Below are 24,954 nucleotides of genomic sequence, written 5' to 3'. Positions count from 1 at the left end.
TCGACTACTCTGATCTTTGGGTTCTCGGAGACTGTTTTGGAAATTGACACCACACAGATCATTGGTTCTTGGACTCATTATATTGACAGACTCAAATTCAAACAAAATAAAAAAACTAATAATGTTAGTTGCAGCCTCAGCTCTGCAAAGGAACCAGAAATAATCACTCAGTTTTCAAATGGATAGTTGCAAAAAAGAGCTAAAAACAAGGTTACATTTAGTGGGAAAAAGTTGATTTGAGTGAACTAAACTTTAAAGCATTGTTCAAATGAAGCAAATAACAAAGGGGCAACAGCAATGACATGATTTGTATTTGCTTCCTTCATAAGGTTGTCTCAGATCTTACATAACCCCAGAAAATATAACAGAATAATGAACCAAGATCCCTTCTTTCATTTCCCAATGAAGCCAATTTAGTCTGAAATGTTTGAGCCCTTAAGAAGTCCGCAATAACAATAACATGAAAAGACAAGAATGACCCTGAGGAGGATTTATTATGTTTTCATTCTGAATAAATCTGTGTTCTTCTGTTCTCATTTTTTGGAGAATACCATCAAAAAAAGCGTTGTCAAGGGAACTAATGTAAAGAGTAAATGTGAATAACTGTGTATTTAAACTTCAACCATAAAACCTATGATAAACACCGATTTAATAATTCTTCATGCTTCTTGGTGCAAACCACATCCCACCATCACATGCACCAGTTTCATTGCTTTTTTAAAAAAACAACTATTTGAGCATAAAACCACTCAACTTCAATATATTCCAAGACACATTAACCTGGTCATGGTCCAATGCTTGATGATAGAGGCCAAGTTTTGATCCAAAACTGCTGAATGCTATAGAGTCAACTCAAAAACCAACTGATCCTGCAGCTCAACGAGTAATTAAAAGTATATCAAAACAAAAATACAATGCAACAGAGAATTACGACATATTTTTGATAGAATTGAGATAGTTCACATAAAAATCCATTACAATGTAAAAGTGAGTAATATTTAATGAAAAAACCCCATCAGACGTCAAGTTGGATATTTGAATGGGAATAATCAGTTTATCAGTATTTGATTAAACGTATTATTTGGATGCTGGGTTGTTCATTGTTTGACAGCTATTGTTGATATGATAAAACCAGGCGAATATGATTGGAATTTTCATGGTACACTGTGTACCAGGAAGGACATTGATAGTTTTTTACTTTATAGTCATTCCAGTGAGGTCTTGATTAGTAAGTCCTACAAGCAGCAATGCTCGATTGATGGTGGTCTATCAGTTTGCCATTTTAGTAGAAATACTGAAACATCTCTTCAACCCTTCGGTGGATAGCCCTGAAATTTTGCACAGACATTCATGATCCCCAGAGGAAGAATCCACTAGCACCTCCATCAGAGTTACATTAGTTGTTTTTAGTGACCCGTCTTTTGCTTTTGTCGAGATCACGAAGACCTCGATGTATCACAGAGAATGAGGAAATTGGGTGGTGGTGGCTGGTAGAGTCACCAGTAGGTAAAAGGTGTTGCTTTGTCTTTGAAATATTTCAACATCTACTTTGGAGTTGTATCTACACTAATAAATTTGGTGATAACTTTGTATCAAGCATTATTATGATTTTGACTGTTTTGATTTTGAGTGAAAGTCTCAACTTCAAAATGGATTGTTATGAATTTCTGTGTTCACTTTCCGACATCCTTTGGGATGAAATGTCACAACTTTGGTGATCACTTAACTTTTCACCATACCTACAGAACTACTGGGTAGCTACTAATTAGCTACTTACTAATAGCGCCATTTAGCAAATGTTAGCGTGCTAACAAGCTAAACTATATTAAATGCAATAAAAATGACATCTCCTTCACCTTAGCATGTTAGAATCTCACTAATATTTTTAGCATTGTATGGTAGTTTAAGTCCCAGAAACACTAGCAGGAGCATTGTAGACCCTTGGCATTTTCACATTAGTGTGGTTTATTATCTGATCACCTCATGGACAGTTAAAATCAGCCCACCAAAATGTTTCTGAAAAAACAACAAGAAAAAAAAAAAAACAAAACAAACAAATATGTCCAAATGAAAAAGCAGTAGAAGACACTACTGAAGATGTCAAAAGAGCTTTTGGTGATCAGGGCTGGTGTCGCTGTGCTGTAAGTAAGTTTAACCCACATTTTGCCATCATACATTTAATATTCTTCCAGTGATTTGTCTTAACAAAAACGTTTGATTTACTGAATAACTATCCTTATGGATTTATATGGCACGATGCCCGGCACAGACGTCTTGCTGCCCTACCCAACTGACCTTGAGCAAGGCACTTATTTACTCTCCTTGTACATATGAGTTTGTCTTCACCTAAAAATAGACTTGTATTGCACAGTACTTTTGTTGTCTTTTGTACTGTTGATGACAGGCTTACAGTCAGAGCTGTGACAGGCCCCTGGGTGGAGGCAGAGCCAGTGCAGCTTCGGTAATGATGAGTGACAGGAGAGCTGGTCCAATCAGAGGAGGCACTAAAGCTTTTAATGCTGTCAGTGGCTGCAGCTCTCTGTGTGAACCACCTTTATCAGTCTGGAGGAGAGTTCTGTACTGCACCCTTATTTTTACTCTGACACTGGCAGGACGCAGCACTTCACCACCGGCTGCTTCTCAACGCACAGACCTGAGACTTGAACCATGTTTTTGTCATCTGTCGTCTTTCTGCTGGCAGCTGTCACCGGAGGTGAGTGACAAGTTTACTTTCACATAGTTTTAAAAAAATATCAGGCTAAACTGTGTTTTCATCCACAGTAACATGTTTACCCAATGAGAAATATGAGCTGAAACCTGTGAATACAATTTCAAGTTTAGTTTAGTTTTAACTTTTTAGTTTTGACTCGAACACATTCTGACAGGTGGTTAGGTATTCAGTTCCTTTTCATACCACTTCACTATTATTACACTATTACAGTGATTAAATAAAACAAAAACTACTAATTATCTACAATTAAGAGAGTTATGCCCTCAAAATCAACTTACTTTTAGCAGCTCAAGTATTGTTGACGAGCTAAGGTAAAAATGGGCCCTGTCAAATTAAAAATTATAATACTGATTAATAATTACAGTAATTATAATATTGTTTTTTATGTACAATTAGTATTGTAGTTATAGTTGCTGTTTTTGAGATAATTGTAACTAGACTGTCTGGTGATAACTGTAAAAATCTGTCAAAAAATTGCACCTCACATGTTCATTAACTATTAAGCTTTTCTCCCTTTTTTGAGGTAACTGTAAAATATATGGATACATTTTTATTAGTTTAATTTACAAACTTGTTCTCTTCTCTACTTTTTTTATGTTCATGACCACCAACCCATGAACATATTTGAAGTTTATTTGATCCAATGTAAATTTTACTAGTGATTCTTGCAAATAACATTCAAATAATATGGACATTATTAGAATATTTTACAGGACCTTTTTTAACTGGGCGAAATATCCCCTTGCCATGTATGTACTCACACTGTGCTGCATCTATGACGTAGTCAGCACCTGATGAAAGAGCTTTTGTGCAGAGAAACACACAGAGGAACTGCAATTTGTTATTTGAGTTTACAAAAATCATGATCACATTTTAATATAAAACAACATAGCAGATTGTCGTCAGTGATAGAGCAATAAAGTACTGGACTTTTCCTTTATATCCTTCACCAACCTTTATCCAGTCTCTGAAATTAACATGTAAAACACATAAAAACCTAAAAAATATTATGGTATAGGTGAGAAGATAATAGACAACCAAACAAGACACATTTATGAAATAAACCTCTTTTTGGCAATAGTAAAAACCTATTATGATATCTATATCCTGTTAGGGAATATTACTGCATCTAGCAAGATAGAGAATTTGATCCTTCTTACTGTATATATACACTTTCGCAAGTTTTTTTTTTTCTTCATCTCACTTTTTCATTTTTTCATAACACATTTGTGGGGGTTTTCCCCAAATAGTCAGCAGCCCTGACTCACTTGCTTCAGTGGGATTCAAAAGTTCTCTGGAGGTCCGAAGAAACATCAGTCAAACAACAGCCGGCTATCCTGATGTGAAGCACACCCCACACACTTAGTTTACTCTATGTGTGTATAAGCGGACCCTCTCAACAGTGTGGCGATGCTGCTTTGCTCCTGTTAAATCCATCGGTCACCCATTGTATTCTGTTGGAACCGCTCTGAAGTGCATCTCTGTGTTTAAAGCTAGACCATATGAAGACTGATAATTAGTCACTGTCATGTGCTGGAGCCTCTGGAAGCCTGGAGGTTGTTTGTATGTTTCCCCTTCTGTCATGCACCCTACGTCTATAAAAACCCAGAGTTAGACAGCTAGAGACGGTGGGTGGGAGGTAACTGAGGCTCCACTTTGGGGCATGACTGAGTGCGTCTGAAGTAGCAGTAAAGAGGTCCAGGAGAAAAGACCTCCTGAGGACTGTGATCCTCCTCCCCCGAGTCTGGCGCCACATTTTCTTGTGCCTCCTGCAAGAAATCTTCCAGAGAGAAAGGAGCAGAACATAAACACATGTGATGATTTGCTGCCTAGTCATCATTGCATCATTACCAGAGCATGGAGGATATGGTCAGAGGTTTACAGATGGTTGTAGAAATGAGAATGGACTGTTGCTCTTTTTGTCCAAATAAAACCTTAAGATCCTCAATTTAAGTACATGACAATGACAAGCTGCAAACTGTGTTATTTGAGATTTATTATTGTTCTTGTAATACTCAGTTCCTCCTCTCCTTGTTTCCCTGTTATTGTTGATAACTGAGTTCATCTTCCTCATTTGACGCCTTCCAATCTGCTGGCATTGTTTCCATGCACACTTGTTGCTGTTTTCTCTTCTGTTTCTACCCCCTTCTTCTTCTTCCTCTGTCGCACCGTCCCTGTCGGATTAGACCTGCTAAAGGGCTGTAAATCTCACTCTGTAATCGGAAAGCATATGCTTGCAGTGCTTTAATTGGATATGATATGTGCAGAGGCCCTGCGAGTGAGGTCTTGCTCTGGGGAGCCATCTGTTACCTCCATGTTACAGTTTAAGAGCTCTGTTTGCTTTTATACAGAAAAGTCTGTCGACCTCCTCATACTGAGGGCGGCCCGTTATATTTGAGACTGTCTGATGAGAGAACCAAAAAAATGGATCCACAGAATGACTATATAAAGACATAAGATATCTATATAAATCAAGTCATGTATAACGAGATAAGATATCTAGCATGTCTGTCACGTCAGCAGTAGCAAGTATCCCTGCCAAGATAGTGTTTATGTCACCATCCAAATGGAAATGAGTAAAGTCCAAGCAGGACTTGGAGTTGAGACTTTATTAGGGCGCTGCTACCTTTATTACCCATCTATGGGTAATAAAGGTAGCACACCATGCACACCATCATGGAAAATCCAATATACTGCAATAAAGCAGTTCTGCTCATGGCTGAACAGCATTTCCTACAATGATTGAATGCAATCTTAGATATTGCTTGTTTAAAGTTAGCTGTTTACTAACTTTATGATTTTTAACACAATATTGTATTGTTTTTAAGGCAAAACTTACAGCTGTGTAATTTTAGAGTAAAAGTAAAGTAGACTGAGGTCAGTCGATCAGTTAGATAAAACTAGAATGTCACTCAGTAGCGTGCATACCCCCACCAAGGCCCAACAGTCCCCTTAAATTCAGTCAATCTCCACCAATTTTCACACACACAGTCCCCTAAATATGCCAGATATTTTTCATCACTTGGTAAATGGTGACAAATGTTGAAAAATGTTCAATCTTAAAGAAAGTGAATTGGCCCCCTGAACTGGATCTGAACCAAAATTGAATGGGTTCTTCCCTCATTCGTACCCCATTCTTTCTCAAAGTTTTGTGGTAATCCATCCAGTAGTTTTTGCGTGACCCTGCTAACAAACAAACAAAGACACCCCAGTGAAAATATCTCTGTGGCAAATTAAAAACAGTTATAGTATATATTATATCAAAAGCAATTACGGATATTACTAGGTCCGCTATATCTTTATCAGACAGTTTTTAATCATGTTATTATTATTATCATTGTTATCCATATGAGGCAGTGGTTCTTCCTCTGATCAAGATGGTTGACAGGAGACGCTCGCAGGATGATGGCCTGTTATTCAAAGAAAAATAAAAGCTTCCTCTTTGTCCTGTGAGGTCGCCTCAAGCTGTGTCCTTTTGATGTGGCAGCCCTCAGGCCAGGTTTTGCCTTGGCAATGGACACTGGGTGTGTGTTTGTATGTGTGTGCGTGCGCAGGTATGGGCATCTTTAAATATCAGGAGATGGTAAAAGCAGTATGTTAGAAATGCTCACGCTCATTAGCCTCATTAGTGGAGAGCTGTAGTTCAGTGTGGCTCCAGCATTCTCTGCTTTGATCAGCTTGTTTCAGTGTCATACTGCATATTTTCTGAAACGTATGCACTCCACGCACATGTACACACACGTACACATCACTATAGGTCAGCTCTCCACATGACAAGTCTGCTAATGAGATCCTGCCTTATGCTCCAGGCTCTTCCTGACTGTTGGGTCACAACCTGTCAGTTTACCTCCTACTCTCTGTGTGCATTCTTTAAACAGATCTGTCCCTCTCACAGTTTGCTGTGCGTGATAGATGAACTACTACAGGAAAGTGCTTATAAACTGGAAATCTTTCATGAGATAGAGAAAAAGGGGAGATAGCTTGTCTTCAGGATTCCTTCTGGGAATTCGGTATCCCTTGGACCTCTGTGTTATCAATACAAGGCTTTACTGTGGAGTGGCAGCATGGACATGAAGTTGTGGATGTGTGTTTGGGGAACTGGATCTAAGCTTCATGAACAGGTACTTCACAGGAGTGTTGCTTGAATAGAAATCCCCTCAAGTGCAGCAGTGAGCTGAAACACGAGCATTCACGCCACAGTTTCTGTGTTTCTCTCAAGGTTGGCGATTTGAAGTGAGCAGAAGTTTTTGACAACAAATCCATGGCAACAGATACACCCTCCCACATCCTACAGCATCGAGAGAAAATAGGAAAGAAAGATTTCGAGAGACATGTCTTCTTTTAGGTGGCGTCATTACACTGATAGTTTGTCAAAGTGGCAAGTGTTCTTACTTGACTTGGAACAGAGGAGTAGCTCGCAGCAGGCAATGCCGGACCTTCTTATCCATATCCTCTTGAGTATGTGTTCACAGGTCGACCTTAGGCCCAGTTGTCACCCTGCATGACCTATTCATCCCCATTGTGTCTGCAGGGGATTATCTGAGTGCAGGTTAAATCCTTAGAGACAAGGCTTCTTGTTAGATGTGTGACACAGTATTGTACAACTGTGGGCAATAGTTCTTACAATAACTGTCAGTTTGTTTACATTTCAATGTATGTACATTGTATATAGATTTATCAAACATTTCCAGTCTAATCTTATGGAACCAAGAAGCTGTTAAAGCAGTTGTGATAAAGTAAAACAAAAAAGATGTTGAACATCTATAAGAAATGCTTCTTGTGGTCAGTGGGTAAGTTTAAACATATATTGTTGCAGCTATCATCATAGATGTGTGATGTGAAACTTGGTCACATGTCGTTTTTTTGTGTTACGCAATGCACATGAACATCCTTGTCCATTACATTTGCTCTTTTGTCCATTACTTCCTCCTGTGTCCCTAAACAGTGTAATGGTTTTTATGATGAGACTATAACATTCTTTATCTAGACTATTTATGTTTTATGGGTAGGTGTCAGAAATTAAACATATCAGCAGCCTGTGTTCAACATCACACTTTCAAGGTCTCAGCTGAAGTCTCTTCTGTCAGCGATATTAGTCTGGAAACAAATAATCACTGTGTGCGAAAGCTACATTTGCCAGGTTGTAATAGAGAGTTGTTGTAAATGACACTGTGATACCAACATTATATATAAATTAATTCCAAGAATGTAGTAAACTTTAGAAATGTTATTACACACAAAACCTCTTATCATTGCTGTCAGGTAAAGTAATCATTCTGTAATTGCTCCAAACAACAGCGTCACTTTTTCCTTTTGTAATGGAAGAGTTTTGTAATAGCAGATCTCAATAAAGGTGATATGTCTGATCAAGGTTACTGATTAGAACCTTTAATGTCGAAACTGCAATAGTACTTTGATATCATAGTTTATCAGGCATTAATTAGGGTCTTGTCACATCAAGCATCAATGATTTACTAATTACCAAATAATATATTCAACAGATCTTTCCATCAAGAGGCCTTTATTAAACTTGACCTGTTAAATGTCAGCAAAGTTAGCAAGGCTGGTTAGCATCTTAGCATTATGTACCTGCATTTTTCTATAGCTAGGGATATTGTAAATTGCTAACCTGCCCCAATCAGGGCTCATGCTAGCAGCAACTAACATGTACACAATGACAATGCTAACAATAACATGTTGCTGGCTGTGTAGTGCTGTCCGAATGTTCAGTGAAATAATAAATACCCTGTATAGTTGAGTCAGTTTTACCCACAATGCCTCATGAAAAGAGTTCAACTGCTCGCTCATGGTCACTTACTGAGAATAATAATAAAAGCAGAGCAGTGCATCACATCAAACATTTCTCCAGTGACCTTATATTAAGTTTGTGTGTGTGATTACTCAAGACACAAAGAGGTGATGAGCTTTGATTGAGTTCATGTCCACAAAAGTAGCTTTCATCCAATACTATGATGATGATGTAATTAAGCATTTAAATCAACTGTTTACTTGTGTTGATTACAAAGAAGTCTATTTCTAAAATGTTAAAATTACTTCCACTAGCTTTTATTTAGCTGCTGTCACATACCAGCTTTCATACTTGGATGGAATGCAACTGAAACTGGCTACCTAGTTTCTATAGAGCATGAGGAATCTGAAGAATGGCTAAGATATGATTACTTTTGATACAGGAAGATACAAATTGTTCCAATAGGATTTGAGTAGAATGCAAAGTATGCAGGGATGACGTGCACAGTGAAATACTTAACCTTCGATTCCTCCATAATGAGAACACACACAAGTCCCTGAAAATGATACAGTTAGAAATGTAACACAGGGCTAATCAAGAAAGGGTTGGCTAGATCTAGTTTAAGAGGTTTTCCATTAATCTTGATCTCTTGTCAACCAGTAAGATTAGTACGTTGCCCTTAAGTCTTAATCTAGATGAGTCAATCACAAAATGATACATGTGTACTTTACAGCAGTGATCTCTTGCAATGCAACCTCAGTTATAGATGCCTAAATAGAACACTCCTTTACTTTCCAAACTTTTATCACTCCCTCATGTATCATCTTTTTTTGCTTAATGTCCTATTCCATTGCCATTGAACAAGGTAGCCATAAATGCGTTTACAGGGTGTGTGAAGCCTGCTTTTCTAAATAAGTCTTGGTTACCAAGTGATTAGGACATTTGATCACACACAGTAAATAATCAAATCGTGCTTAGGATCTGATATGTCTTGGTTTTCCCACCACTTCTTAATGCTCCTAATGATTAACTGGAGAAAACAGTTTGTGTTAGGCGTAAACCCATTTATCTCGCACCAGTATGTTCTTTCTTTGCCTGCTGAAAAGGGGCTTTGGATGTAATCAATGTATGCAGATGATAAGCTGAGGTAAACAGGCTAAGCCATAATCAAAGACCTCCTACTCTTTGTAGCACTCCTCAAACTGCCCTCTGGTTTGCTCTGTTCCTCTATAAACACAAAGCAGAGAGTGGCAGCAGCCTAAATGGGAACAGGCGTCACAACAGCACACCGAACAAAAAGGAGGCAACTCTTTCCTTTCAGCTGGACAAATGAAGTTTGTGGCACTTGTGACCGACAGATCTCACCTTGGTTTGTAAAGCACAGTCACCTACGTTTAGTCTTATCTGCTGAGTCATGGCTTGTGTTAACTTTTTATGTACTTAAGTTTCAATGTTTATTTAGGACACAACCTTGCTGAACTGTGAGTGAAACATATCTTAAAAGGCCCTACAGAGCCATTAGTGCTTTTACTTTTTGTAAAGCTTTTCAGAGACTGTAAATAAATGCATGTATTCAGTGTGGACAGTCTGCACAGCTGTGTGTATAATGGTCTGTTGACACTTTTTGTTAAAATATCATTATTACAGAAATGTCATACTTACACAACAGGGATTATGTCGAAAGTATATGATCTAATTAGATTTGAAACACTGAGAACACTTAAAATGTATACCTCCAATTAACGAACACACTGACTTGGATATATGCTAATTAAGGAATTATTTAGCCTTGCTTAATTAAGATCATAAGTTGTGATGAGGACATTGGTCTGCTTAAAGCTGCTATAAACAAAATGTGCTTGTCTTTTGTGATACTTTCACTGGGGGGGTCTCCAAAGTCAGAAATTTCAAAACGCCTATACATAGCTTAGGTAGCTTTAAAAAAAACGAGACTGTAAAGGTTTGCTGCTCTCTCCTGAGAGAAGTTTCAAGCTTGTTTCACCTTTGACCAAGCTTCACCAATGGGTTTGGTCATATCTGAGTTCTTCTGCACCAATAACCACTCTCATCAGTAATGTTATGGGATTTGAGACACATCTGTTCATCACTGAAACAAGGGTACAAGGTAAAATGCTGAAAGTCAGCAAAACCAAGACTTTCATGGATTTTTAGTGGCTCTTAAAACACTTTTTCTTGTGGCTGAAATCATTGATTTGGACATGTTAGACAGATTAGACAGGTGGTGATGAGTTTTTTAAAAACATTTTTTGCTTTTGTTTTCCCTAAAGGAATGGCAGCCAGTGAAGGATTAATGAATGAGACAACCACCATTCCTATAACTTTTTCCATGGACAACCTAACCAGCAGTTTTACAACCACACCATCATTTACCCACGATCGTAGCAACGACTCCACGACCACTACAACAACAGTCATCAGCACTGTAACCAAAAGTAGCGCCACCACCAGGAGCCCAACTTACTCTTCATCAACTCCATCTACTCCACACACTCCAACTACAAGCACAGAGACAAACCCCACCACTACCAGTGAGACTTCAACCACCACAACTGCTTCAGATAACACGACAAGTTCAAAGATCACTACCACAATCAGCAGTACATCTATGACCACACCGGTCACACACACAAGCAGCAGCACAACTATTACTACAACAGCCACACTCACAAGCAGCAATGTAACTACGACTACACCAGCCACACATACAAGCAACAACGTAACTATTACTACACCAGCCACACATACAAGCAACAACGTAACTATGACTACACCAGCCACACACACTAGCAACAATGTAACTATGACTACACCAGCCACACACACTAGCAACAATGTAACTATGACTACACCAGCCACACACACTAGCAACAATGTAACTATGACTACACCAGCCACACACACTAGCAACAATGTAACTATGACTACACCAGTCACACACACAGCAACAATTACAGCCACAACACAACCAGGTAATATGACCACAGCTCCATCTCCAGCATCCTCTAGCACAACCTTGTCCTCCATCACCAGCAGCAATGCAACAGTAACAGTTGGACCCCCATCCCCTTCACCTACTTCCATCTCCAGCTCTGTCCCTCCAAACACCTCCCCAGGCAGTAGCACCATACTCCCCAGTGGAACTACCACCACCCTTAGTCCCTCAACAACAACCCCTGGAGGTAGGCCTTAAAGCGAATGTTAATGTTGATGAAATGATACATTATTACATGCAGGTGAGACAGAAATCAGCGTGGAACTTGATTTGAAGCTGCACTGTACAATTTTACAAGTGAAAGGCCACAAATGGTAAAGTCAGAACATTGCCTCAGAAATGTAAACTATATGAGATGTTTAGCTATTGGGCATGAAAGGACTTCTCCCTGCAGCATGTAAACTAAATGAATACAACCTAGCCAATATGTAATTTATACTCAATCTATCGCCTCTAATTAGATATTTATATATATTTTTTGCATTCTGTACTATACCAGGTGTTGATGCTGGGCGTGCTTTCTGTTTAAATGTCTTTTTTTCCTGGTGATATAGTGACCAGCCACACGACAGAAGTCACCACTTTGACTCCTTCAGCTACACCGACTAGTGGAAACAAAACAGCCTCCCCTGCCACCACTCCCTCCCTCACCACCACCACCACTGCCACCGCCGCCACCACCGCCAGCACCGCCGCCACCACCGCCGCCAGCACCACCACCACTGCCACCACCGCCGCCAGCACCGCCGCCAGCACCACCACCGCTGCCACCACCGCCGCCAGCACCGCCACCACCACCGCTGCCACCACCGCCGCCAGCACCGCCGCCAGCACCACCACCACTGCCACCACCGCCGCCAGCACCGCCGCCAGCACCACCACCACTGCCACCACCGCCGCCAGCACCGCCGCCAGCACCACCACCGCCACCACCACCGCAGCCACCACTGTCACAACCCTGCGACCAACTGAGATCACCACCAACCCAAACTCCACCACAACAGCACCACCCATCCCCACCCTGGGTCCAGTCATTGGTTTGTAATTATTTTCTAAAGTTCAATTTAACTCAGTTTTGTTTGCATAGCACTAGATCATAACTTCCATAATGTGGATAAATCAGCATTTCAGTGATGTTTACTGATAAACATCACTGAAATGCTGATTTATTGCATTGAGAGTTAAAGCAGCTATTATAGATATTAATATTTTTTAACTTATCAGATAACAAAAAGAGAATTATTGTCTAAATATGCACTCCTCCCAGCTTTATGGAACTTTGGAACAATTTTCAGCTATAGCAAGCAACAGTTTTATGTGAAAAAACTCCAGAAAGAAGATAGGAGATAGACACAAATTGTGACAACAAGTTAGTGGAACACTTAGCAGCTTAGGTTTTGTGTGCAAAATGTGGTCCCACTGCCTTCAGGTGGTGTCACAACATAAAAAGAATCCCTTAGCCTGTCTTGGCATCATTTCTCTCCCATCTCTTATCAGTGTGCCCCACTGTCCCGTGCCCACTTGAAAGTGTGTGTCTTAATAACACTTGCCAGTGTCTCACTGGGAGCTTCCTGCAGGACAACCGCTGCGTCCCAGGTAAGAATATGACAACTTTTAATGCCTGATCTTGGCGATGATACTTTTGCTGAAAGACAATTTTCTTTCATTTTCCTCCTCTTTTCTCAGCCCAAGTGTTTCCAGGCGAGCTTCATTTCATGTCCTTGACATTTCAACCTGAAATGAGCAACAGGTCCTCTTCATTATTCCAGGAAACTGCAGCTAACATCTCTGAAGCGGTAGGTTATGAGCTCACAAAGCATGTTGAATAGTTATAATAAATGCTAAATGGATTTTAGGGGGCCGATTGCAATACAAAGTGAAACACTTCAATGTGTGATATTTATCGGCTAATATATCTAATGATATATTGTCATATTCAAACCAACAAAGAAATGTAAGGCATGTTTGATACAAATGCTTTTATTGACATAAAAGAAAACACAAACACAACTAAATATATAGAACTTCAATAAAGTGTAAATAACATATAAATGTACTATTTTACATTGTTTATTCTGTAAAATAAAACTTTTCATATCATAAAACATAAACCAAAATGTTTGTGAAAGATATCACAATCTATAACTAAGTCGGGCTTCAATTAAATCATTAAACAACGCTTTATCTGCTTTCTAGCTCTTCAGTATCCTGAAAAATCAGAAGGGGTATATACGATCTGATGTTGTGGCGCTTCTGTGAGTACTTTCTCTTTTCTGCCACTGTACAAACACATTATGCTACAGGTTAAAAAATATGTTCTTTCTATTTTCATGCTTCTCCATAATCCTTTAGACCTGGAAGTATCCAAGCATCTGTGAATAATATCTTTGAAAAAGACAGCACCGGCATCAATGAAGATTCTGTCAAAAACGCCATTGAAAAAGCTATCAGCAACGCACAGAGCTCCAATGGATTTTTTCGTAATGTGACATTCGAAGGTCAGTAATGCTGCTGGGACACTAACCAAGAAAAGGGAAGTGTAGGTGTATTTTGGTGGGGAACCTTACATCAGGATGCATGTTATTCTACATTATTTCAAGAGGATTTTTCCTAATACGTGTGTTTTGTATTTGCCCTGTCTTAGGCAAAGACCTATGTCAACAGATTCCACTTCCATGTGAAGGCTCCACTGCAAAGTGCACGATTAAAAACAACCAGCCTTCTTGTTACTGTCTTCCTGAATTTATCTCCAACGTGTACTCAAACACCAGCTGCAGAGGTAAAAAGACTCATAGAAAGACCAAATATTCTTTATTTATCTCTTTTACCAAGAATAGTAATGCTTGAGTGTTTTTTTGCAGTGGGTTTTACTTTTGAAAAATCTTTATTGTGCTCTGTAACTTCGAGACTATAAGAGCAGACGACCCCACAGCAGCTGAGAAAAGGCCTGAGGAGAAAAAAAATCTCAGCTGAGCTACAGTCAAGAGAACTGTAACAAAACCTTCTTATCCTTACTAAAATACTTGTGTGTGAGAATGAGGGGGAGAAACAACAGGGAGGGAGAGTCCGAGACAAGGTCAAGAGCTGTTGCCTTTTCTCCGAGCCGCCCCTTGACCTGTTGTTCATTTATCTCTTTAATTTATTTCTTTTTAACGGGGATGTTACCCGGGAAACACGTGGAGGAATCACAGATTTCTCCCTGTGTGGACGGTTGTGACCAAGGAGATCAGCTATAGGAAGAACCTTTTAAAAAAATAGGACCTTTAGTTTTAGATTTGCCGCATGCAGTTCCTCTCACAGACAGAAATTGAATAAGCTATTATGTGCTTGTTTGAAAAGGTCGTTGTTTAGCCTCCATATGAAGGGGCCATAATTGTGCTCATGTTTTTCATTGTATGTGTAACCAGGCATACTGTACTTGCCTGCCTCTGTGTGCGGGACATTGTTGGCGTATGTTTACACCTATTGTTTCATTTTCCAGCTTGTCCAAGTGGGGAGAGGGCAGTGAACAACAATTGTGAACAGTGAGTACAAACAATATAAATCTGGTTTACAAGGTAAATTATGCATGTCGACCTCAAGGAATCTGTGGAGTCAGTTATAAACTCTATTTACATGCTACAGTACAGACATGCACATTTTATATATAAATGTTACACTGGTCTGATCTTTTTTTTTTCAGATGCCCATTTGGATACGCTGGCTTTAACTGCAGGGACTGTGAGTAACAACACAAAGTTTATGTAGCAGCAGTCATAGAAAATAGGCTCCAGCCTAAATCCATAATACATCCTAAATTGTGTCTCCACAGCTTCTCTGCTGGCAGTAGTGGTCATCTCTTGTGTACTCGGAGGAATTCTTCTCATCATGGTCCTGGCTTTGCTCTGCTGGTGAGAATATTAAATGATTAAATGATCAACCTCAGGAGACATCACAACAAAAGTTAGTGTTTGTCATTCTCTGCTCATAAAGAAGAGTTTAAAACCACAACCCTCACTCAGGAGCAAAAATCAGTCTTTAGACTAAAAAGAAATAATAATGTGGCACGCATCATTAATATCAACTGATATGAAATTTTTTATTTTGAAATCATTTTTGGCCATATCACCCAGCCCCAGTAACAGTTACAGTATTTGTAACATAGAATCCCCAAAAAACTCAATTATGTTGGTTTTAACAAGGTTTAACCCAGTTTTAATTTCAATGTATTCTTACCTGCAAATCACCAAATGAATACTAAAATATAAATTTATCCTCAGAAAAGACTAAATATAACATTGTATTAGTTCATCTTCTAGCACTTTCTGAGTTTGCTACACTGTCTCTGAGACTCAGCCTCATTTACTGTTAAGATACAAATCTTTAGAAACAGGACACAAAAATATATTCACAATCTTATATCAGTCATTTATTATCAGTTTTTAGCAAATGTTACAGAAACAGGAGTAAATAGTACATTTGTTGGGTACTATTTTTAGCGGTGAATTTATACACATTTGGTTCTGTTTGTGAGAATAAGCACAGTGAATGTGGGAATGGGTTCAATAAAATTACACTGAACATGTAACACATTAAAACAGTTTTATTAATGAACTTTAACTGAGTTTATTGAACTTTAACTGAGTTTTATATTAAACTCTGTGTTGTACCTCAGGAGGATATTCTCGAATAACAAACCAGACTACAGCAGTAGTCCATACGCATCCGGTGACTCAAACAAGCCCTGGCCTGTTGGCATCACACCCATCCCGCGTGCCAGCACTAACTGGGATGAAGCTCCTACTATAGAGATGACAGAAGGGCGCCGCACTGGAGCCTTGGTGGACAATAATCATCAAACCAACGGACTGGTGAGTTATAACTGATGTTCTTTTGTCGTCTGAATTGTCATTAGTGACTTACACCTAATCATCAGACTCACACTTGCATATTGTTGATGTAAAATCAGCCCTTTATGTGTTAAATGCTCCACCGCCGTCTTGCATCCAGATTTCACCTTAAATCCACACTGTAATCTCAGAATTAATCATTTGGGTAAAAATACAACTGGACCCAGGTTAAAATCTGGCTGAATGAGGTTGAAAAGTGGGTTTTCAGCATACATGTATAAAATGTATGTATAACCATCATTTTATTTCAATGACTACATTTCAGTGTGTAAATAGGACCTGCCATACCCTGAAATGCAGTCTTTTAATGGTATTTATCGAGGAAGGTCCCATTGAGATAGAGTATCTTTTCTGATGGGCTACAAATTAAATATTTTTTTATATGGATAAAAATCAGAGACAGATAATGAATAAATCATAGCGATCAGACAGAATAGAAAAAAATAATTGTCGAAAATAAAAAGTTAAAAGCAATGACATAGTTCTATGAAAACTACTTTTAAAAGATTTTCAAACAAGTTTAGAATAAATGCTAAATACCTTTCTGTCAGATTTAGCCTGGTTTTAACACAAGACACCCAGATGTTTTTTTAACACTTAAAAATCAATCCATGATGACTGTACACATGACCCTCCTACCAACCAATTAGATGCTTAGATCATATGTTTTCAATCAGTTCAACCCTATCATCCGAAATGTAAAAATAGTGCTAGCAAGTAGCTTCCTCCCATTCGCCCTGCTTTGCCTGACTCCCAGTGTGTTACTTTAGGGCTTTCAGCCGAAGCAGACAGGATGGAAGAAGGTAAGGCATGGCTTTGCTTTTAGACTCTAGTTTGCCTTGATGCCCCCATGCTGGTAATTTAGACAGGCCACAGTGAAAATCATGGTGGTGGGGTTTTTGGGTAACAGGAAGCCTTTTGTGATTGTTGTGGAAGTCAGTGTCAAGAAAAAGCTGAAGAAATTCAGCTCATGCTAGTTTGGGGGATGGACATGAATAGTTTCTTTTCACTGCATGTTGATGATTGTTGTTATTGTCCATGTGTACTTGGCTTTTCTTGGTGTTTGTCTGTGAATGTGCACCATCCCAACATGTAAAAGACACTAACTGCTCTTACTGAAATTTCAGTCTGGATCATATGAACTCAACGCGGAAGGAATGAGGACCTTCAAGGGTAAAAATCCGTCCCGTTACTCGTACCTGGTTCAAGGCCACGAGAACCCCTACTTCTTACCTGGCGATGGGAAGAAAAACTGAAAAAATGTCTGTCCAGCTGGGACAGAAATCCCTTAAGTGAGAATGAGTGAGAAACTTTGGATCAAGAAGTGACTGATTTCAAACTGCGGGACGACAGGCACATTTCTCCCTCAGGTTATTTATTCTTTTTTAAACTTGCTTGAAATAATGACAAATCACAAAGAACACTTCTTACCTGGGAAACAGCCACCGAAGAGATTTATTCATAAGGAAGAACAATTTATAAAAAATGAGTATGTGTGCATTATGTATGCTCTTGCTGGTTATAACCAGTAGATGTTGCTGTTGCTTAATATAATGTAGATCATTTGTTCTTTCAGGGTACATTTTTGTGCTTAAAAGAAATCATTGAGTAGTCTTTTAAAATTGAAGCTTAATATATTGCTAATTGCACTAAAGTGTGTTTTAAGTTTACTACCAGTTTTCCTCTGAAATCAACAGTAAATTCGAATGTCGCATTCTGGGCTTTGTAGATATGATGATTATTTTTAAGAAAATGAATCTTGAATGACTAAGGGGCTGGATCCCTTGTTGGGGTTGTATATTTAAATGGATTTATATTGTAGCTGTCTAAAGCTGAGAGCTTTCTGTTTTTATTGAAGCTGCCCTTGCAAAACGTGCCTGTCTTTAATGGTCTGTTGGACAAAAAGGAAGCATTATGCAAAGCCGATTATATAGTCTGCCTCCTGGATGTGCCAATTATCACATGTATCAGTTTCTCTCTCATATATATATATATATATATATATATATATATATATATATATATATATATATCCTTGTGTGTCTGAGACAGTGCAGTATTTTATAAGTGTGAAAAGTTTTTGTAAACACTCGAATTTGTGTGTGATTGTGTGGAATGGAAATAAATACATATAAATAAAACAGGCTTCTTTCTTATCATTGGTGGGTGTGTGTATATTAGATATCAGATTTGATTGGAGCATTTTACATTTACCTCTGCATGAAGGACATATTTTTCGAAAATTTTCTCATCTTTGTTTATTTACAGTATTTGTCTATCAAAACATAATTAAGACATGTATGTATTTATTTAGCAGGGTCAATGTCAACAAATTGAAATCAATGTCAATGTGCTAGTGGTAGCCAGAAGGTTAATTTACCTCCGCCAAAGAGGTTATGTTTTCCTTTATGTTTGCTTGTATCTTCTTTCTGTTTGTTTATAATAGGATAATGCTAAATCTACTGGACACACTAACTTGAAATTTGGTGGAAGGATGCTGTATAAGTCAGGAAATGACTTTGGGGCAGGTCTGGGATTTTTTTTCACTTCTTTAACATTGCTTGATGGGGCATTTTGCAAAATGTTATGACTGTCAGAGAGTAATTTATGGATCTTGATGTAAAAAAAAACCAGAGGGGATTTAGGGCTTGTGTTAAATTTGGTACAGATCCAAATAAATAATGGATCTAGTCAATTACTGGGTGTCATTGTAGCTCCAATGTGAAATAAGTCATTAAACTAGCAGTAAAGCATGAAAACAAGTGAATCATAATCATAAGACATGACAGCTGAAAATATAAGTACAAAGCTAAAAGGATTAAAGCAAGCAGCATCCACCGAAGGACGCAGCAAACAAATACATTTTAGACATTTGCAGCACATGTGAGAACAACTCTGAAGACAATAATATTCTCATAAATCTTATTATTATACTCTCAGAGTAAGAAGAAGAACACAGTGTGACAACAAACAATAAACAAAGCAAATGACAACAGACAAGGATAGTTTTATAATTATATGCATAGGATAAGAGTTTCTTTGAAAATCATTAAATGCAAAGATCAACATTTAATTTGCTTTATCACCGCTCAAATTCAAGCTGAATATATTGTAATGTTGCACTTTATGATGCCTGCAGCCACAGAATAGAAGGCTTTTGCACCTGACCGAAATGCCACATGAATCCTGGTGTTAATTGGATTATCCATGTTGACTGGGTATTTTACCCATAAATGCTCCATCTCCCTGCCCAGACTGCCATAATTCATTACCCTGAGTGACAAGGTATTTGAAAGCCACAGAAGTTTTATGACGGCGTTTGTGTAAAACTTGGCTGACAGCACTATCTTTGCTTTATGGTCAAAGAGTCTGCTCCTCACTGGCTCTTCAAAGCTGGGATTTGGTTTGCTGGGAAGCTCAAGCTGGCTTTGCTAGGCCTTAATCTTGGGCACTGGGTCACTGGAACAGACTGACGAGCATACAAGGGGTGAAAATCAAATCTCACGTGTGTGTGTGCACAGTAAACATGTGTCTTTGTGTAGCATCCTGATCCAGTTGCAGGGCTGGATTTAAACTAGTGAGTTAAATAAAAGTCATGATGCAGCCACAGGGACTAAAGAACATGGTCTTTGACTTGTTTGCATTTAGTAAATGTAGAAGCAAATAACCCTGTTTACTACTTATTATTGACTCAGTTTAGTTTAAGGCCCTCCGCCACTCATTCTTATAAGTGCTGGTTTGCTAATGGTAAAGGTAATCTCATAATAGCAAATATGCTTTTTACTTTTACTATTACTTTTTTACTTTTTTTACTTTTACTAATTTTGATGAGATTAATAAAGGATAACAGTAGACTGAGATCAGAGAATCAAAACTTGTATCACAAATCAGGTGACTGGTACTCTGATATTTCATCTTTTAGGAGAATTGGTGGGGTTCATTTAAGTTTCTCCGAAATACTGACGATGATGCAAGATGCAATATAAATATAACTTGTCTCGCATAAGAGCCATTTATCTTTTTGTAAAGTAACCTTTAGAGGAGTGCACACAGGAAAAGGTTGCCATATAAAATAAAATCTGCATTGTGATCAAGAAAAAAATATTTTTGATAAGACGAAGTTTCCATCTGACAACAGCAAAATTCAACTATACTCACTGTGTGAGGAACTGAATTCCCTCATGAAATTGACTTATCTTGTTCACTTGATTTTCCACTTTGTCTGTAATGAACACCTCTCTCTATTAGCCAAGGCAGTGCTTCCCATCTGTGCAGGAATGCATCGTATTTTGTACCCATTACCCAGCCTGCCAAGTCCTGCCTCTGCCTGCTGCAGCAGATCCCATCAGCCCACAAGCTCTGCTGACTGATCGATAGACCACTTAGTGGCGGGGAGCTACACATCCCAGTCATTTGACCTGCTGGAGCTGTGGGAATGGGCACATGATCCAATTAGCATCGAGCCGCTGAGACAAGCGGACCGCTAACTTGAGGAACTTCCTCTTCCCTGAGACAGATATACAGCAGATCAGGCCTGTTTCAGCCGTGACTGTACAGAGTGATGTTATTTGACTCAGGACATTTAAAAAGCTCAGTTCTCTGTAATAGGTGCAGGGAAAGACGATGAGGAATATAATTTAATCACAATTTAATCTTTCTAGTTTAGCAGAGTTTTTAAACTGCCTGTTTGTAATTTTCTGTTCTCTTGGCCTGTGTTAATGCTCCAGAGCTACTTCAGAATTATTCCTCATCATTAGAGTCTGCTGCTAAAGCCAGCTCTCTATTAAATCAGTATGCCGCTTCAGGTATCGATGAAACATGATCCGGAAAATCCAAGCAACAGACCCATCAATTTGAATCATTACTGTTCATAATTGCTTTCTCACAGACTGGATGATTGTGAGGTAAACAGTAGAAATAGTGTTAATCTTACAAACACTTGGAATGTGGACTTGCATGTACAATATTTGACTGGCATCGCTTTGCCGCATGACGTCATGTTGAGTTGAAGTAAAATTTGAGCCAGGTTCTACTCTGTTTGATCTATACAATCCAACATTACTTTGCCTCCCTGCCTTGTTTTCACATGAAGCTGAACGTAGCCCCAGGACATAAAAAAAAAAAGTTTTTGAGTGCCTTTGAATGTAACAGAGATATGGGCCAGCTTATAAAGTAAAGTCTGTGAAATGTGATGAGATTTAGTTGACAAGAAAACAAATATTACACAGTTATCAGCTGTAGCAGATGGAGACGATAGTTTGCAAACACTTAAGTTAACAATGACGATTGGTAGCGAAACAATCTAATATATTTCTGCCAAAAGTCCCGTAAAGGAAGCTGAAGCCACGTGCTCTGCGATCACTGCTTCTTGTGAGTAGAAATCCTGCCTGTGTCGAGTCTCACAGAAGGCTATAATTCACTTTACGCTAATGCAGCTCTGCAGCAGCCATAAAATTATGAAACATTTCCAAGCAACCTTATATAGGTCTCAGAGAGCAGTTGCCAAAAAAAATAAAAAGACTTCCACAGTCCTCCTTTGCCTTACAGCTCCTCTGTAAAATTATGACTGGAGATGTAATGGACAGTAAAACCATTTACACTCTGCTCATCAATCATTTTTAAATGCAAGTGTTTATTCAAATATTTAGACGAGCATAAATCAGAAGTGTGGGTCAATTTCTTAGCAGCATTTTCAGGATTTAGAATGACATTTTGTTTTCACAGGAGAAAGTTCAAACAACTTTTAATTTTCCACCAATTACACCCCCTGCAACCATAGAATAATTATCCACTGAACCATCACTAGTGCAGTGCCCATTCATTCTAAACCTGCCTGATTGGAATGGGCTGTTTGCTTGGCCTGTGTGCTGAATGTTGTGTGCAGAGAGCTGAACTTGTGTTCATCCTACATAGTGTATTTTCCAATGAAGATTTGAAAGATAGAATAGTTTAAAACGAAACTGTTCATGTTTAGAAAAAGTAAAAGACTCAAAGTTAAAGATGTAATTTTTCTCTAATTCTCTCCCACATAAAACTCATTGTTTATTTAGTGTAATAAATCAATGTCAAATAAACAACATTTTAATATTTGCAATTGTGTCACATCTTTTTATGTTTCTCTTTGCCAGTCTGTGCATCACCTCCCATCCTCTGTTTGACACTCTTGCCTGACATATTCAATATAAAATATTACAATTTCAATGGAGTGAAAAGCTGAATAAATGGTTCCAAAATGTGTTTTCACTCACTTCACTCGATTCGAAGAGGCCCAGTAAATGTGATTGGCTACAATCTGATTTATTAACCCCCTCCTCCTCGTTATCTCAGACGATGGAAGGGAGAGAGCTGTCAAGGGTCTTGGAGGAGCCTAAGTGCAAGCAGAAAATGCAGGGATGGCCAGACAGACAATCCTATTGATGACGTGCAGCTGAGAGTATGGTGAGAAAGACGTGGCGCCGGGAAGGCATTAGTCGAGAGGACATTAAGCCTCCTGCTTCTAGAAAAACGACCTCATGAAAGAAGGAAATATGATTGTAGTTCATATCATACAGTTATCTGATACCTTCAGCGCTCTCTGTTAATCCTCCTCCATAGCTTGATATGAGTGTTGTATTAAAATTTAGTTGATTTTACCTTTAATTTCTCAAATATTATACAGTGACATTGCTTGAAACCTGACATGCAGACAGTGGGGATCATCCTGAACGGAAGGATTTTTTTTCTTCAAATTTGCATATTAGAGGAGCAATTTTTGAGAAAAATTGATCCAAATATCTCTTTAATTTTGGTTAACAAGTAGCCAAAATTTGCCTTTCATTTTCTTAAAGAATCTACAGTAAAACCTTCTGAAACTTGACATTCAGACAGTGGGGGTCACCATGAATAAGAGGGTTGTGAAATATCTGTGACACCTCTCAAGGATTTAAACAAAATAATATTTGAAATGAACAAGTTTTGATTGCTGTGGAGATTTTGTTTTTTAAATTTGCATTTAATTTTCTCAATAATTCTAAAGTAAAACCTTTTGAAACTTGACATACAAACAGTGTGGGCCACCATAAAAAAAGAGTGAGGTGAAATGTCTGTGTCACCTATTAAGTATTTTGATAAAATAATATTTGAAATGAGCAGGTTTTGAGTGCCATCGTAAAAAAGTAGCCAAATCTGCCTTTAATTTTCTAAAGAATTCTATAGGAAAACCTTCTGAAACTTGACATTCAGACAGTGTGGGTCACCATGAACAAAAGTGTGGTGAAATATTTGTGTCACCTCTCAAGCATTTGTTTTCAATTATATTTGAAATTAGCAACTTTTGAGTGCCCTGGTGAAAAATTGGTATAAGCTGCCTTTAATTCTCTCAAACATGCTACAGTAAAGCCTTCTGAAGCTTGACATACAGAAAGTGGGGGTCACCCTCTCAATGATTTTTTAAAATTATTTTTGATATGAGCAAGTTTTGAGTGCCGTAGTGAAAATGTAGCCAAATTTGCCTTTAATCTTCTCAAAAATTCTACAGTAATACCTTATGAAACTTGACATACATGCAGTGGGGGTCGCCATGAACAAGATCGAGGTGAAATATCTTTGTCACCTATCAAGCATTTTGATAAAATAATATTTGAAATGAGCAACTTTTGAGTGCCGTAGTGAAAAACTGGTAAAAGTTGCCTTTAATTTTCTCAATGATTTTACAGTAAAACCTTCTGAAACTTGACATACAGAAAGGGGGGTTCACCATGAACAATAGTGAGGTGAAATATCTACAGTAAAACCTTCTGAAACATGACATGCAGACAATAAAAGTCATCGTAAACAAGAAATTGGTGAAATTTCTTTGTCACCTCTTACATTTTTTTTTCAAAAATATTTAATAGAATTGATTTTCCGTAAATTTTTTTCTAAATGTCTAGAGTAAAATCACTTGATACTTGTAATTTCATTGTAAATTCATATTCAATAGGAGCAAATTATTTTCTTTAATTTCGCCCAAAATTCTATCGTAAAATCACTTGAACCTTAGCATGCAGACAGTGGGAGTGGGGATCATTCTGAACAAAATCCTAAGGATTTTTTTTTCAATAATTAATAGGAGCAAATTAAGAGTGCGATAAAGAAAATTGAGCTAATTTTCTCTGTAGTTTTCTCAAACATTCTACAGTAAAGTCCCTTGAAACTTGGCATCGAGGGTCATCCTGAAAAGGAGAAAGGTACACATAATGAGAATTTGGCCAATTTCACTTTTAATTTTCTCAGAATTTGTAAAGTAACGTTACTTGAAACTTGGAACTTGTTGACAGTGGGGGTCATTCTGAATAAGAGGTGTTATTTTCAGTCATCTCTAAAGAAATGCATTTAATTATTATTTAATAGGAACATTGAGCTGACATTTTCTGTATGTTTTTCAAAATCTCTTTGATAAAATAACTCATAACATACCTAAGATACTTACAGTGGGGATTATCCTGAATGAGAGAGAGTTAAAACGTATTCGTCACCTTTTAAAGATTTTTTAAAATAATATTTAAAAAGAGCAATTCATGAATGCCATAGTAACATTGAGCAGACTTTCCCT

The 24,954-nt window shown here is 38.1% G+C and overlaps 1 protein-coding gene across 3 annotated transcripts; it reads left to right on the top strand.

The window, feature by feature from the left end:
• The first annotated feature begins 2,556 nt into the window (after window positions 1–2,556).
• LOC109633997 (mucin-13) lies at window positions 2,557–18,523 on the top strand. Of its 3 annotated transcripts, none has more exons than XM_069525213.1 (13): window positions 2,557–2,713; window positions 10,769–11,680; window positions 12,048–12,530; window positions 12,991–13,089; window positions 13,180–13,289; window positions 13,690–13,748; window positions 13,846–13,991; window positions 14,138–14,272; window positions 14,975–15,017; window positions 15,176–15,213; window positions 15,305–15,383; window positions 16,148–16,343; window positions 17,510–18,523. In XM_069525213.1, the coding sequence occupies exons 1-13, from the start codon at window positions 2,668–2,670 to the stop codon at window positions 17,636–17,638; spliced, it is 2,475 nt and encodes an 824-aa protein (XP_069381314.1). In that variant the 5' UTR covers window positions 2,557–2,667; the 3' UTR covers window positions 17,639–18,523. The 3 variants fall into 3 exon arrangements, with proteins under 3 accessions (XP_069381314.1, XP_069381315.1, XP_069381316.1); XM_069525214.1 differs by having other exon boundaries at window positions 2,563–2,713; window positions 10,769–11,029; XM_069525215.1 differs by lacking the exon at window positions 10,769–11,680 and having other exon boundaries at window positions 2,566–2,713.
• The last annotated feature ends 6,431 nt before the right edge of the window (window positions 18,524–24,954 follow it).

This window comes from Paralichthys olivaceus, chromosome 5 (assembly GCF_024713975.1).
Source record: "Paralichthys olivaceus isolate ysfri-2021 chromosome 5, ASM2471397v2, whole genome shotgun sequence".
Classification (NCBI taxonomy): domain Eukaryota; kingdom Metazoa; phylum Chordata; class Actinopteri; order Pleuronectiformes; family Paralichthyidae; genus Paralichthys; species Paralichthys olivaceus.
Note: the sequence above shows the minus strand (reverse complement) of the source record. Positions and strands in the feature narration are given on the sequence as shown.